At 42.7% G+C, this 16,919-nt stretch overlaps 1 protein-coding gene across 1 annotated transcript in view; it reads right to left on the bottom strand.

Annotated features, from left to right (window-relative positions):
• The window catches only part of SRFBP1 (serum response factor binding protein 1), an 89,844-nt gene that overhangs the window by 44,982 nt on the left and 27,943 nt on the right, over nucleotides 1-16,919 (bottom strand). The window contains exons 2-3 of the mRNA XM_075740068.1: nucleotides 16,644-16,732; nucleotides 15,627-15,699 (exon numbers count right to left, since the gene is read on the bottom strand). Of these exons, the coding sequence (XP_075596183.1) occupies nucleotides 15,627-15,699; nucleotides 16,644-16,732 (162 nt within the window). The remainder of the gene's footprint in view (nucleotides 1-15,626; nucleotides 15,700-16,643; nucleotides 16,733-16,919) is intronic.

Raw genomic sequence — 16,919 nt, 5'->3', positions numbered from 1 at the left:
ACAATAAGTGTTTTGGTTTTCTGTCACTGCTCAATTTTCAAATAAATTAAGGCATATGGGTTCCATTAATTTGGTTTTTTGTACTACTGCAAAGGTTGCCTCTTTATTAAAATAAACAGTAAAAATACTTATGCAGAATTCAGAAAGGAGATGGAGTGTCATCTGCAAGCCATATTTTTTAAAAAGTGAAAATAGCTTATTTTGCATCCTTATAAAAAAATAAATGATAAAATTCTTACACAAGACTTGAGGAAAAAAAAGCTTCATCTGCAAACCATATTTTTAAGATAGTTGACAACCTTTACTTAGAACTTACTTTAATATTTTCCTTAAGTTGTCTCAAATCCATCAAAAAGCTGCCTTTGTGATCTGTTTTCACTTTATAACTAAGAATCTAGTGCATAAGAAAAAAAGCACACGATAACTGCTTTTATTTAAGTATCTGGTCAACGATGAAGTTTTGAAAATGAAGCTGGTGATATTTTTACTGACTTTCATATATAAGAAATGCAGCCCATCTTTTTTTTTTTTAACGCAATCCAAAGCAGTATTTGGTGTAAATATAATCATTACTTCTGTTATCATAATGAAATAAAACAGTAGGAATGACTATCAATTGTTTTCTCATTCAAAATTAAAATTATGCAAGATTTTACCCCCACATTTTTCTCTGTTTTCCTTACAATTCTAAGTATTCTTTTATGCTTGCTATCTAGAAAAAAACCGTATCATATTCTACAGCTTTCTCATGCTGACATTGTTAAGCTTGCTCAGTTAAGATATTCTGACCCTGCAAGAGGAGCAAACAGGAGACTGACTTGGAAAACAGTTATATTAAATGGGGGTTTTACTCACTTTACCATAAGCATGAATGGAAGCAATGTAATATTTAAGATTAAGAACAGAACTGAACTCAGCCTGTGAGTATACCAACCTGCCTTCTCACTATTTTAAGAATCATGTCAGGAAAACGTGGTAGATAGGAATATTCACAGAAAGTGGGTATACTGAGGAGACATGGTTATGTAGTCTCCTGACATCACGTTCCTCCCTCATATTAACCAAGAATATCAAGAGCCAAGCCTCAGACCTCATAAACACTGAGAAAGGCATCCCAACAGACATTCATTCAGCTTATCACTTCTTCTGTATACTTTTACTCCACCTCAGCTATGAAGACTAAAACATCTATGCTTTGATAAAAGAGTTGCCATAATTTGCTTCTAAGGATAAGCGCATGTACGTATCGGTAGACAGGCATAAGTGCAACTTCCATGAAGTAAACTCCATTCGGAAACAACATCCTGATGCGGTTTAGGATGGTGGTTTAGCCAGTAGCTAAGTGCCACGTGTCGCTCGCTCACCCCTCCCCCGGTGGGATGGGGAGGAGAACAGGAAAACAACGGCAAAGCCTCGAGGGTTGGGATAAGGGCAGTTTACTGGGACAGCGAGGGAGAGGGAAACAATCAACAGTGCTGATAACAGATAGTAACAGTGGGTGATAACAGAGAATGCTTTTACCCATCCCAGGACCCACCGAACGGATGCTCAACCCCTCCTGGAGCCAGGCTGACATGCCGAACCCGCCCCTGCCCGACTAGCCCCCTTTGATGGTGAGCATGATGTATGGAATAGCCCCCGGCCAGCTTGGCTCACCTGTCCTGGCTCCTTGGGAAATTAACTCTATCCTTGCCAGAACCAGGACATTATCCATCCCTTATTCTATACCATCTACGTCATGCCCAGATTATTTTACAGAACTCATTGCCTTACTGTATGGGCTATCGCTCTAAAATGTCTGTCGAGTTCATTTAGTCCATGGTTTTGGGTTTCATCTGCCATTACAGTCTCTCAGAGCAGGAGCAATGGTGCATGCTGCTGGACTGTTGCATGCTGCATCTGGGGTTTTCACAGCCGGTGTATCTGGTATGGTCCGTGCTCACAGTCTGGATGTCACAGATGTGATTTTTCGATAAAGTTTCTGGGCATCAGTTGAAGTCAGTTCTAGTTCCATCATCGTGGCACTTTGTTCAGTTTCAAAGTCCATCCTTCATTAGTTTTGGGTGATTCTTATGGTCGTACCATTGATACAGTATATCGCTATTAACATCGTACAATTTAATTTATTGGCTATTTTCACCCAAAATCAAATCCCCTTGGGGTACACACCGGACTTCCCCATCCTTTGTCATCACCCACCAAGTGCACCCTGGTTCCTGAGCAAAAGCAATCCCACAGATGGACTTGCCTTTGCCTGAAGCAGGGATAACCCAAACTGTTTTACCCAACATATTTTTCATGTGCACTACAGAAACTTTGTCCCCTTCTACTGGGCGTGGAAATTTTGATTGGGCAGGGCCAGCTCGATTGGCAGATCCCCTAGTGTTAACTAACCAGGTGGCCTTTGCCAAATGTGTGTCCCAGTGTTTGAGGGTCCCACCACCCATCGCCCTCAGGGTAGTTTTTAGCAGCCCATTGCACCTTTCAACTTTCCCAGAGGCTGGTGCATGATAGGGGATGTGATAGACCTGCTCAATACCATGCTCTTTGGCCCAGGTGTCTATGAGGTTGTTCCGAAAATGAGTCCCGTTGTCTGATTCAATTCTCTCTGGGGTGCCATGTCGTCACAGGACTTGCTTTTCAAGACCCAGAATAGTGTTCCGGGCAGTGGCATGGGGCACAGGATATGTTTCCAGCCATCCAGTGGTTGCTTCCACCATTGTAAGAACATAACGCTTGCCTTGGCGGGTTTGTGGGAGCATGATGTAGTCGATTTGCCATGCTTCCCCATATTTATATTTCAACCACCGTCCTCCATACCACAGAGGCTTTACCCGCTTGGCTTGCTTGATTATGGTGCATGTTTCACATTGATGGATGACCTGTGAGATGGCGTCCATGCTCAAGTTCACCCCTCGATCACAGGCCCATCTATATGTCGCATCTCTTCCTTGATGACCTGAGGTGTCATGGGCCCACTGAGCTATAAGTAATTCACCCTTACGCTGCCAGTCCAAATCCACCTGGGCCACTTCAATCTTGGCAGCCTGATCTACCTGCTGGTTGTTCTGAGGTTCCTCAGTGGCCCGACTCTTGGGTACATGGGCATCTACATGACGTACCTTTACAACCAGCTTCTCTAGCTGGGTAGCAATATCTTGCCACAGTGGGGCAGCCCAGATGGGTTTGCCTCTACGCTGCCAGTTGCTCCGCTTCCACTGCTGTAACCACCCCCACAGGGCATTGGCCACCATCCATGAGTCAGTGTAGAGGTACAGTGTTGGCCACTTTTCCCTTTCAGCAATATTTAAGGCCAGCTGGATGGCTTTCACCTCTGCAAACTGGCTCGATTCACCTTCTCCTTCAGCAGCTTCCGCAACTCGCCGTGTAGGACTCCATACAGCGGCCTTCCACCTTCGATGCTTTCCCACGATGTGACAGGACCCATCAGTGAAGAGGGCATATGGTTTCCCATCTTCTGTTAGTTTATTATACAGTGGGGCTTCTTCAGCACGTGTCACCTCCTCCTCTGGCGACATTCCGAAATCTTTCCCTTCTGGCCAGTCTGTGGTCACTTCCAGAATCCCTGGACGACTGGGGCTTCCTATTCGAGCCCGTTGTGTGATCAGTGCAACCCACTTACTCCACATAGCATCGGTTGTGTGATGTGTAGAAGGAGCCCTCTCTTTGAACATCCAACCCAGCACTGGCAGTCAGGGTGCCAAGAGGAGCTGTGCTTCAGTGCCAATCACCTCTGAAGCAGCTCGAACCCCTTCACAGGCTGCCAATATCTCCTTTTCCGTTGGAGTGTAGCGGGCCTCGGATCCTCTGTATCCCTGACTCCAAAACCCCAGGGGTCGACCTCGAGTCTCCCCTGGTGCTTTCTGCCAGAGACTCCAGGTAGGGCCATTCTCCCCTGCTGCGGTGTACAGCACATTTTTTACGTCTGGTCCTGCCCAGACTGGCCCAAGAGCTACGGCATGAACTATTTCTTGTTTAATTTGTTCGAAAGCTTGTCGTTGCTCAGGGCCCCATTTGAAATCATTCTTCTTCTGGGTTACGTGGTAGAGAGGGCTTACTATCAAACTGTAATTCGGAATGTGCGTTCGCCAGAAACCCACAACGCCTAAGAAGGCCTGTGTTTCCTTTTTGTTGGTTGGTGGGGACATGGCTGCTATTTTGTTGATAATATCCATTGGGATCTGACGCCGCCCATCATGCCACCTTATTCCTAAAAATCGGATTTCCTGCGCAGGCCCCTTCACCTTACTTCGTTTTATGGCAAAGCCAGCCTGCAGCAGGATTTCGATTATTTTCTTCCCTTTCTCAGAAACTTCCTCTGCTGAGTTGCCCCATACAATGGTGTCATCAATGTATTGCAGGTGCTCTGGGGCTTCACCCTTTTTCCAGTGCAGTCTGGATCAGTCCATGGCAGATGGTGGGGCTGTGTTTCCACCCCTGGGGCAGTCGATTCCAGGTGTACTGGAGGCCCCTCCAAGTGAAGGCAAACTGTGGCCTGCACTCTGCTGCCAAAGGGATTGAGAAAAATGCATTAGCAATATCAATTGTGGCATACCATTTGGCTGCCTTTGACTCCAGTTCATGTTGAAGTTCCAGCACATCTGGCATGGCAGCACTCATTGGCGGTGTGACTTCATTCAGGCCACGATAGTCTACCGTCAGCCTCCACTCTCCATTGGACTTCCGCACTGGCCATATGGGACTGTTAAAGGGTGAGCGGGTTCTGCTGATCACTCCCTGACCCTCCAGTTGACGAATTAGCTTGTGGATGGGAACCAGGGAGTCTCTGTTGGTGCGGTATTGCCGCCAGTGCACAGTTGTAGTAGCAATTGGCACTTGTTGCTCTTCAACCCTCAGCAACCCTACAACAGAAGGGTCCTCCGAGAGACCAGGCAAACTAGACAATGGTTCAATTTCCTCCACTTCCAAGGCAGCTATTCCAAAAGCCCACCTGTAACCTTTTGGGTCTTTGAAATACCCTTTCCGGAGATAGTTTATGCCCAGGATGCATGGAGCCTCTGGCCCAGTCACAATGGGGTGCTTTTGCCACTCATTCCCCGTTAGACTTACTTCAGCCTCCAACAGAGTCAACTGTTGGGATCCCCCTGTCACACCAGAAATACATATCGGTTCCACCCCTTCATATTTCGACGGCATTAGGGTACACTGTGCACCAGTGTCCACTAGGGCCTTGTACTCTTGTGGGTCTGATGTGCCAGGCCATCGGATCCACACAGTCCAATAAACCCTATTGTCCCTTTCCTCCAGCTGGCTGGAGGCAGGGCCCCTCTAATCCTGCTCGTCATAGTCACTACTCACCTCTTGCAAAAAGGACTTAGAAGTCCCTTCAAGAGGGTCATAAGTGCTATCAGGCCTTCCACTTGATCTGGGGGGCTGACCAGTGGAAACTGGAGCAGCATTCTTTCTGGAAGAGTCCCTTTGTACAGCTGTCTTGCCTTGTAGCTCATGCACTTGTGCCTGCAGGGTTGAGGTAGGCTTCCCATCCCATTTCCTCACGTCTTCTCCATGGTCACGCAGGTAAAACCACAGGACACCTCGTGGTGTGTATGCTCCTTATCCCCTCTCTGGAGCAGAAAAATGCTTACTCCTAACAGCTGAAATGCGGGTCTGTGCAGGTGGGGAGTAAGATATATCCTCTTTTTAGTTGCCTGACGTTCTGAGACAGTTTCTCCACAGCTGAGACGAGGGAGGAAGAAAGGCTCTCTTCATATTGCCAGAGTCGGCCAGCAACTTCATCCACCATGGGTGCCTCTTCCAGTCGATTACTGCCAGTGAGTTGGTGTACGATGATGGTGCACTTCGCACAAGTTTTCACCACATGCGTCGGGTACACTGGACTTCATCGGGGTCTGTGGGCAACTGTGCATTGTCTGGATCATAATAAACCTTCTCCCGCACAGGTAATTCCCTCAGATATTGGATACCTCTCTCCATAGTGGTCCACTTGCCTGGCCGACATACAATATCTTCGCTGAAAGGATACCTTTCCCTCACACTTGACAGGAGGCGCCTCCAGAGGCTATGGGCCTGCGCCTTCTTCCCAATTGCCTTGTCAATGCCCCCTTCCCTAGACAGGGATACTAGCTGCTTGGCCTCCCTGCCCTCCAGTTCCAGGCTACTGGCCCCGTTATCCCAGCAGCGGAGCAGCCAGGTAATAATGTGCTCCCCTGGAAGGCGGCTGAAATCTTTCCGCATATCTTGCGGCTCACTCAGGGACAGGGATCGAGTGATCACTTCTGGTTCTGGCTCCTCTTCTTGTTCTCGTGATGGCCCTGGTTCATCATCATCTCTCACTAAGCGAACCTTGGGTATTTCTTTTTGTGTATAGGGGTGACTGATACTGGTATGGGTTGATCTTTTGGCTCGACTACAGTGCCTGTTGCGGGGGTTTGGGTAGCTGCAGTGCCTGTTGCAGGGGCCTGGGCAGCTGCAGTGCCTGTGGGTCCGCTCTCTCTCCCTCTGGATAGTGCTGTCTACTATCAAGCAGTGTTTGATAGACTGTGGCCAGGGCCCAGCACAGCGCAGTAAGTTGTGTCTCCTTAGAATCCCCACAGCATTTTCCTTTCAAATATTCTACCATTTTATCGGGGTCTTGCAGTTGTTCGGGAGTGAAGCTCCAAACCATTGGGGGTGAAAAGGTCTCTAGATACCCGCCCATACTCTCCCACATGCCATGCCAGCCCTGACCATTCAGCCTGGGGGAAGACCCCTGGGTAATATTCTTGAAATAATTTTTGCTAACCCTGAACAGGAGTGGGAAAACATTCAGGAGACCTAGCAATAGGAATATACTGGCCTGAACATTCCAAGGGTATTCAAAATTCTCAAAAATTGTTGTGACCAACCAAAAGGGAAAAGAGGAGGTGAAAGAGTGGGAGAAGGTATCCCCCCCGTCTTCTCCATAGATCCGGTGCAATTATTAATCAATTCTGAAGGATGTTGACCGAGGTACGGGCCTGACCGAAATGCTATGTACAAGTACCAGCTCAGACCCATGACTGTCAATGATATCTTATCATAAGTCGTTATCACACAATACAAAACTGACGCCTGTTGACCACCATCCTTCCACTGGACACCTCTGAAGAAAGAATGGCTCCATCTTCCTAGGCCATCCTAGGTAGCTACAGGCACTAATATGGTTTGCCCTTAGCCTTTTTTTCATTAAGGATGAGCAAACAGAGTTCTCTTACCTTGCACATCATATGCTCCAGCCCCTAACCAGCTTGGTGGCCCTCTGTGGGACTTGTTCCAGTATGTCCATGTCTTTCCCATACTGGGAAGCCCAGAACTGGACACAGCACTCCAGATGCAGTCCTATCACAACCAAATAGAGGGGAAGACCAGTGCCATATACCTGTCACAATTACACTAACATAGCCTACAATGCAGTTGGTGTTCCTTTCCACAGGGGCACTTTTTTCTCTTATGTTCAACTTCTTGTCCACCAGGGAACCCAGGCCCTTTTCCACAAAGCTGCTTTCCAGGCAATTGGTTCCAGCCTGGACTGTTGCATGGAGCTATTCCATCCCAGATGCAAGACTATGCATTTCCTTTTCTAGAACTACATGTAGCTCCTCTCAGCTCACTTTTCTACCCTGTGCGAATCCCTCTGTACAGCAGCCCTGCCCTTAGGCAAATCATCCACATGCCCCTATTTGGTATAATCAACAAATCTGCAGAGAATGCACCCCATATCATCATTTATGGCATTATTAACACACTAAACAGTACTGGTACTAGTACAGACCCCTAAGGGGTAACTTGTAACCAGCAACCAGTTGAATGTTCTACCACTGATTACAATCCTTCGAACCTGACAGACCTGACAGTTTTTCACCCACTCTTACTGCCCAGTTGTCCACTTCATCTCTCTCCACACAATTTTAGAACTTGGAAGGGAATCTCTGGACTCCAGCTAGAGCTTGGATCTCTAGTCAACTAGACAACATGTCTCAGGGCTATGTCCAGACAGGTTTTGAGTATTTCCAAGGATGCGGACTTCACAAACTCTCTGGGCAACCTGTTCTAGTGATTAATCACTCTTACAGTGAAATAGTTTCCTCTTAAGTTTAAACGGAGTTTTTTGTATTTCAGTTTGTCCCCACTGCTTCTTGTCCTATCAGTGGGCACCACTATTTCCATATGAAGTGTAAATACCTGATGCCTCTCATCAAGTCTGAGTACCAGGGAAGGATCATCTCCCTCAAACTACTGGCAGCGCCTTTCCTGATGTAACCCACAGGAATGCTGGCCTTCTTTGCCATGAGGGTGCATTGCTTGCTCATGGTCAGCTAGTGTCCAGCAGGACACCAACATCCTTTCCTAAAAAATTGCTTTCCAGCCTGTCAGCCCCCAGCACAGATGGGTCAAAGGCTTTACTCCTTCCCAGGGGCAGTACTTGACATTTTCCATTGATAAACTTCAGGAGATTTCCTCGTTGTCTGTTTCTCCAGCCTGTCGACGTCCCTCTGAATGGCAGTACAACTATCTGGTGTACTATTCCCAATTCTTCACCCTTTTCCATACTCCCTCACTGAGCGGTGGTCCCTTATTTTCATTTAGCTTTACTTTTGCTCCCAGCGTACTTCCAAAAGCCATTTCTGCAGACCTTCACATTCCTCACTTGTTGGAAATTCATCTGAGTTTTGTATTTTCTAACACCCTGTGCATTCAGGCAGTGTCTCTACATTCCTCCCAGGTAGTCTTGTTCTTGCTTCCACTTTTGGTGGACTTCCTTTTTGTGTTTGGTCTCAGGAACACACTATTTATTTATGTTGTCATCTTCTGCATTACACTAGGTGCTCTTTATATTGTCTTTCCTACTTGGAAGAGCTTTCTATTTCAGCCCCGACAGAATTTGAGATATCCATTAAACGAATATTCAGAGTTTGTATAAGAAAAATAATCTTACTAGGGCATGCATTACCTAGAAGAGCCAGGTAATGCCATTGACAAAGTAGAATGTGCTGTTGAGAACACAAGCAGTAAAATTCAGTGTTTCCTAAAAGCACCTGGCTTCTTGCACAGGTACACCTAAGTAACGCACACATGGATCTATCCACCACTCAAAGCACCATGCTTCCTGCATTGCTGCAGTAAAATGCATCGTGCATGGATAACAAGCCAGACACTTGACACAGCAAGGGTCTGCACTGCTCCATTGAAAGAGGGCTGAATGACTGAGTTCTACGCCTTCTTCCTTCCCTGAAAAGATCTGTAAGCAGCATCTGGTCCATACCATTGTGAGGGCTGGACCAACCCTGCCCCTGCCTTTTGTTGAGAAGCATCAAGGACCCTTCCTAAGCTGATTACACAAGAGTTTAAGAGCTTCCATTACTCTTGAAAAAACTTTGCAGGTTGAAGATTCTATAACATTAATATGCATATTGAGTTTGCATGGCAAGATTTTGGTAATGGGGGGAGCTACAGAGGTGGCTTCTGCGAGAAGCTGCTAGAAGCTAGCCCCATGTTGGACAGAGCCAATGCCAACCGGCTGTAAGAAGGACCTGCTGCTGGCCAAGGCCGAGCCAATCAGCCAGTGTGGTAGTAGCTGTGGGATAACAGAGTTAAGAAGGAAAAAAAAAAAAAAAAAAAGTGGCAGTCTTTGCAGCCAGAGAGAGGAGTGAGAAGATGTGAGAAACTCTGTGGACACAGAGGTCAGTGCAGAAGGCGGGGAGGAGGTGCTCCAGGCACTGAAGCAGAGATTCCCCTGCAGCCCCTGCAGAAGATCATGGCGAGGCATGCTGTCCCCTTGCAGCCCATGGAGGATGATGGGGAAGCAGAGATTCTACCTGCAACACATGGAAGACCCCACGCCAGAACAGGTGGATGTCCCCAAAGAAGGCTGTGACCCTGTGAGAAGCCCATGTTGGAGTAGGCTCCTGGCAGGACCTGTGGACCGAGGAGCCCATGTCGGAGCAGGTTTGCTGGCAGGACTCGTGACCCCGTGGGGGACCCACACTGGAACAGTCTGTTCCTGAAGGGCTGCACCCCGTGGGAGGGACCCACGCTGAGCAATTGGTGAAGAACTGCAGCCCGTGGGAAGGACTCCTGTTGGAGAAGTTGATGGAGGACTGTCTCCTGTGGGAGGGACCCCACGCTGGAGCAGGGGCAGAGTGTGAAGAGTCCTCGCCCTGAGGAGGAAGGAGCAGCAGAGACACCGTGTGAGGAACTGACCACAACCCCCATTCCCCGTCCCCCTGTGCTGCTGGGGGGGAGGAGGGAGAGAAATGGGGAGTGAAGTTGGGCCTGGGAAGAAGGGAGGGGTGGGGGGAAGTGTTTTGAGATTTGGTTTTATTTCTCATTGCTCTACTCTGTTTTGCTTAGAAATAAATTAGATGAGGGTTTTTTTAAGTTGAGTCTGTTTTGCCTGTGACGTTAATTAGTGAACAATCTCTTCCTGTCCTTATCTCAACCCAGGAGCTTTTCATTACATTTTATCTCTCCTGTCCAGTTGAGAAGGGAGAGTGATAGAGTGGCTTTGGTGGGCACCTGGCCTCCAGCCAGGTCAACCTGCCACAATACGAAAGTCTCCTATCTATTAGGAAAGAAAATATGTAAGACCCTTGTTGGAAACGTGTGCTAGGAGAAAGGAAAAGCAAAAAAGTGCATTAGTCCTTAATCCAACTGAAGACAATTCTACTGTGAGATGTTAACTAATACTAAGGCTACAGAAGATGAAAACATTAACCAAAAGAGAAATTGCTGTTAGAAGAAAATTATGGGTTTTTTTTGAAAAAGCCTGGTATTTCAGGATAGAAAAATTCTATGCAAAATACTAAAAATAAATAAATAAATCAATCAAGGTCCTTAAGCTGACCTACTCTAAAATCGTTACCCAGTCCTGAGCAAAAGTCCCTTCTGACCCATATCACTACTACTTTCAGGAAATTATATGATTTTTGTTCCAAGGCCAAAGACTGTAAAAACATCCTTCAGACCGAAGCTCTACCTTTACAAAACAATTTGGCTTTCAGAAGTTTGACAGTAGTACTAGAGTTCACACTTAAGTCTACTTCTGTTCATATACATAAAATATAAATACATAAAATACAAATTTGAGAGAAAATAATTCAGAGCAAAGCATTATCTTTGCCTGTATCTCTTCTACTAAAATCATTATTCTGCAATAAGTATTGTGTTTTAAGTGTATTAAAACAAAAACATTGTATTGACTGAACTATTTCTCCAGTGATAATTTTCAGGATAGAGAACGTATCTTTCCAAGTCATGTAACAATGGCTGTAACCAACTGCTGCTCATTCCCAACCACTGGAAGACCTTTTGCCTTCAAACACTGCAAATAGCCTTTCTTCCATATTTCATTAACGGGCATCCTCCAAACATGATATTGCTGTAGCAACACCTGCCATAATACCAAGGTTTTCGTTGTAAGATAAAGGCAAAAACTACTCCTAAATACACAGTAAAGCAACTACATGAAGTTGTATTGAGATCTAATGTCAGCCATGAAATTTAGACAATTCAAGATAAACTACACATTGCTAAGAAATCACTAGCCAATTAGTTATTTTTGTGTAAAGAAACTTTTAAAATATCATAGCTTCCTAAATAGGGTAAGAAGTACTCCACAATGGATAATTAATCCATTTTGACAGTACCATCAAGTCTGACAAACCAATAAAAAAATTCCTGTAAGTATACACAATTTTATATTTTAAAAAGTAATATCATAGTAGAAGGACTAGAAAGGATCATACTGTTCTTTTTTCCCATCTTTCATGAATTGTTAAATAAATATTTTATACAGTTTTGGCAAAATGAAATCTGAAGAACTCAAAAAACAGTGTACTATTCCAATAGCTTTGAGAACTCCTGCAAACAATTAACCCAGTTCCTGCATCCACGTAGCTGGAATTTTTAACTGCTCTCATTTCCCACAATGTTTACTTCTGATTGTTGTGCTTGAGACAATATTAATTGCATTTGCCAATTATATTATTTTAAATTTCCAGTTCTAACAATGAAAATATATAGAATCAAAAATTAAATGTCATTCCAACAATAACACAACAATATATGCTATTTGAAACTCAAATTACAAAAAAACTTAATACAGCCCAGCACCAACATTTCTTAGGTTTTCAATATATGCAGAACTGTGGATATATGAGTGTATATAGGATATTAAAAAAAAGTAGACACAGACAGTATTTAACCTGAAAAGTGAGCATCTAATCATGTCCTAATCCTAGGAAACAGTATATTTAAGTGAAATTATGTCGGCAGTGTCTGTTTAGAGTCTACTTGAAGACAGGAAAAAAGCATCTCCAAGAGATAAGACAGGAGTGCTAATAGCAAGCATTTTCTCCCTCCTATAGCATCAGGCTGTAATTAGTAAAGATCAACACTAGAAAGGAAGGTTAAGAACTTGTAACTGAAAGTTCGTATTTGTGTCATTCAGGACCATAGCACTTACAAGTCTTGCCGAGCTGCAGGCAGCCAGCTTCTAACAACATACGCAGCATCAGGCAATTGATTTTTTTTGTTGCTGTTGTCACAGTCTGGATGAAAGATAATAGCTGTTCCATGAAGTGGCAGCAACAATACTAAAACACTGTGCTGACCAAGAAATTACACTCCTTAAGTGAACTAGTATAAAAGGTTTGTGGGTTTACAGGCAGCTGAATGTAGAAATGTAATTCTTAAGGCAGCAATTCTCCCTCATTGAGATTTCAACCCCTCATTTTTTTTTCTGCATAAGAGAAACTTAAGCCATCACATTAAAAACTTCAGTAAGACAAACAATTATGTCAAGGTTCCAGAGTTCCAGTTGTTCTTTCCTGATCTTGAAACAAATTCCTTGTGAAATAGAATCCTCCTCTTGTGCCTTCTGAGGTCATCAGGATACACAAAGTCCTTCACAAAAGACCCTCTTCATGCCAGCAGTCCCCAGAAAGCTTTTTTTTTCCTGGTTATGTAGTAGGGGAAAGGTGGCCTGGGTCTGTTCTTGACAGATGGAAAAAAAATGCATATTTAGAGAGAGATGTGCTGCCTTCGGCAATGGGGAAAAACTCAGGAAAAAACTGTACTATTTTCCTTTTCTTTCAAATATGTATTTTCTTCAATCAACAGCAACTCCTTATGTCTTTGTCCAACCAATAAAGAAGTTCTAGAAGTTGTAAGTAGCCATCTCAAAAAACCCCTTTTAATCTGAAAATACACATGCTATCAGACTCTGGTGTAACTTCCGCGTTCTGGCTCCAAACCACTTCAGCGGGTGTAGTTGTTTTTGTTTTTTGTCTTTTCAACTGAACTTCTCTTTGCAGCTTGCTGTATTCCTTAAGCTTAAACATTCAGTAAAAGTTTTATTCACATAAAACACGTAAGTAAAAGTTTATGGACTATTTCTGCCTGTTCTATGGAAAATGACCAATTCCTATATTCTGCACACAGTCAATCCGTTTTGAAAGGATTTGTGTCTCCTCTGACAAGTGTTTGGAATCCACACACTAAAACTGCTGGAATAGTCTGGATAATACAAGCCTGCTTTAAATTGCAACTTCGTGGGCCGCTTACCATTTTTATTCTGTCCATTCTTTCCTAAAAACTGTAAAATATCCATTCAGGTTATTCAAACCATTCTTTATGAAATTCTACGATCAATAACTTAAGACAAAAGGTTGCTGGGAGTGACATTTCACCAATATAAAATCTCCTATCTCAAATTTCTGTAAAAGCTGTTGTGTTACTCTTCCATGCTGAATGAGGAATATTTCTACACCAACTCTAGAAAGCTCTCTTAGTGCAGAAATCAACAGTGGTGAAAAAAATATGTAAACAACTAGTGCCTTTTAGGCTGTGATTCATAACAAACAGGAATTTCCCTTTTGTCTATGAAACAAACACACTGTAAAGCTAGTATGTGTCTATTTGTTCATTTTGAAAGATTAAGAAACTTCAAGAAAAACAACTTTTTTGCTATAAAAATATCATTAATGTAAAGGTGTGTTTCTTTTAACAATAAAGACCACTTACAGCACAATTTCAGGTAACCAAGCACAGTTACTAGCTATTTGCCTGAAAAGTGAGAGACCTTTTTCTCTTTCTCAGCTGATCACTTTGAAGACTCCTCCCTTTCTATAAGGCAAAATCTGTTTGCCTTCAGCTCTCGAGATTTTAAATCTATCCTCCCTCGACAATTGTTCTCAAAGTTAACACAAATTCTGCACTCATTAATGCCAAATGAAGAAACAGCTTGAATGTACTTGGCCAATACAGCCCTGAGTGCAGGCAGCCTTTAAGATGTCTGCACGAGCCCGTCGTGGAAGGAAAAGCACAATGTGGGCAAAGAGAACACTTCTGGGAAAGGTGCACAGAATGGATCTTGCAGTAAAACCCTCACAGAAGCCCTGTAAAACATGGTTTTGGGAGCTCAGTGCTGCACCACACCTGGTCACTTATATATAGTCTTACAAATTGAGATATGTTTCCAGAATCATCATCATGCTCCAATAGACACATAAATGTGTCATCAAAAAAAGAGCAATCACAAGACCAAGTTTAAAACTGACAGTAAGCCAAAAAAGCAGAATGCCTCAATATGAATGTCATGCTGCTTGACCAGTGCTTTACTCTTCAATACAGTGCTGTGCAATTTCTTTTCCCCTTTACTGATTTGTAAGGACTCGTTTTGCAAGCACTGTGCTAAAAATCCCTATGATTCCACCTGATCTATCTGGCACAAAGCACATCTAAATAGGTCAATGAAGCCTTTCAATTTACCAGGTTTTTTGAAGACTAAGATATGTGCAAGGATCAGGAAAGAATAAAAAAAATAATACGAAAAAAGGCAGGGGTGATTTAATTACTAAAGTCATCATGGAAACCCAAGCAAAACAGTAATTTTACGTGAAAACAGTCTTCTTGGCCTATACAGTACTCTTGTGCTCAAGCTTTATGACTGGAATTTGTACCTCATTTCAACACACACAATTTTAAGCGGTATCAGTTAAAACTGAGATATGACTAATACAAAACATCAGAAAGTTATAAAATTTCTGAAGCATTTGCTGATATGTCATAAGGTATAAGAGACAAAAATTGTATCACTTGACAGCAAGGCTGAAGATTAAAAAAAAAGGCCTGACTCAAGCATTAGCAGTCCCTTGCAGCTAAAATTTCAATCTGCTACAGGACTTGTAAGTTGAAAGTAAAATACAAGTAGCATCACACTTAAAGGTAAGAGAACTGACAATGAGGATACTGTATTGTCAGACTCACAAAATGCCTTCCACACTCCTGAGTGGCAGGAGAACTTTAATTTCTGTGCTTTAACTGTTACAGTAAAAACTTCGAGCAACATACATTTCTACAGAAACTCATATTTAGTCTGGCAAGCTTAAGACTCAAATTGCCTCACACCTTGACAGATGCAGCAAACAAAAATGGAAATATGTAAATATTCATAATTTTCCAGCTGTGTCACTGCAATGACCAAGCTGACTCTGGAAATATTTCAGTTAAGTTTCAGTATGCAATGCAATCCCTGAAGACAAACTAAGCATTTTGTTACTAAAATTAATTGCATCTCATACTTAAATCTCTAAACATGGTATTACCTTCATGGCATGGATTTCTTCTATTAATCTCTCAACTCGTTTTTGGTTCTTCATTTTCAAGTCTTCTGAACCCCTGCAAATGAAGTCTGTCTTTATTAAAAAGTTATTTTTGTTACCTTTAGTTCCCCCCACACACACACCGTGTGCTAATACTAAGTAGCAAAATAAAAATATCACAAAAGCAAGCATAAACACCCTTCCCTTGTTGTTAAATGAACATTTTAGCAAAAAGTTGAACATAATCTAACACTTCTGCTGATCTGAACAGAGGAGAAAAACCTGAGGATTTACCACAATAATAAGAAAAATAAATGTTACTGCATTGGAAAATAGTAGTTACAATTCCTATCAATAATACATAGGAGACACTGATACTTCAAATATAAATACATTTTAAGATCTGTAGTATTTAAATATAAAAGATCATTGGGCTTGCTTCTCATTTTGCACAATTTGCTGAAGTTGTGGGAGAAGAGTACACCTGATTTACACTTTGAACACAGTAACAGATGTATCTTCTACTGTCTCCAGTACGCCACATCATAAATTACTTTGGGCCAGTAACCTTTAAAAATACAACCTGCAAAATGTTGCTTTAACTATTTACTTAAATATTAATTAATAGCAATTATTAAAAAGTCAAGTATGACCTGTATTTCTTTGCAAACTAAACAATGTTTTTTGCTATAGAACCTTGCAGACCACTGCAGTGAGAAAATGTTGCACAACCATGTTCAACAGCAGAATAACCTAAAATATTAAGTCTGACACCTATAAAAGTGCTGTAAAAGGTTCTGTAAGTGATTGGGATTAGTTTCCAATACACTAAATCCCTTTAAAAATTTATCCCAATTCTGCTTTATGACATTCCTTTTTAGTTAACATTTTTAGCCTAAAGTGATGTAAAAATAAGACATAGAATTTATGCATCATAGTGCCTTAAGTTTTAAATGTAACACATATTTCTCACAAACAAGACAAAACACACAAACAAGAACACTGATATTTAAAACTCACTTTTTCAACTTTAATTTCCCAATGTGTCTCGTTAGTCTGCGAATAGTCAGGACTCTGGCCTTCTTCACATCTTTTCTCATCTTCACAACCTGTCAGAAAGATGGAAGACATTATAAAACTTGTTTTCCTTGATTAGCTTCCATATACAATACCTTCATTACACTGACTTAAATTTTAGAAATTAGTTCAACAAAAAGAACCATTTTTGAAAACAGAATGCATTCCCCTGCTAACCAAATCCCAGTTTAAATGAATTCAGATTTCATTTAAAATTAA

Source organism: Balearica regulorum, chromosome Z (genome assembly GCF_011004875.1).
Source record: "Balearica regulorum gibbericeps isolate bBalReg1 chromosome Z, bBalReg1.pri, whole genome shotgun sequence".
Classification (NCBI taxonomy): domain Eukaryota; kingdom Metazoa; phylum Chordata; class Aves; order Gruiformes; family Gruidae; genus Balearica; species Balearica regulorum.
Note: the sequence above shows the minus strand (reverse complement) of the source record. Positions and strands in the feature narration are given on the sequence as shown.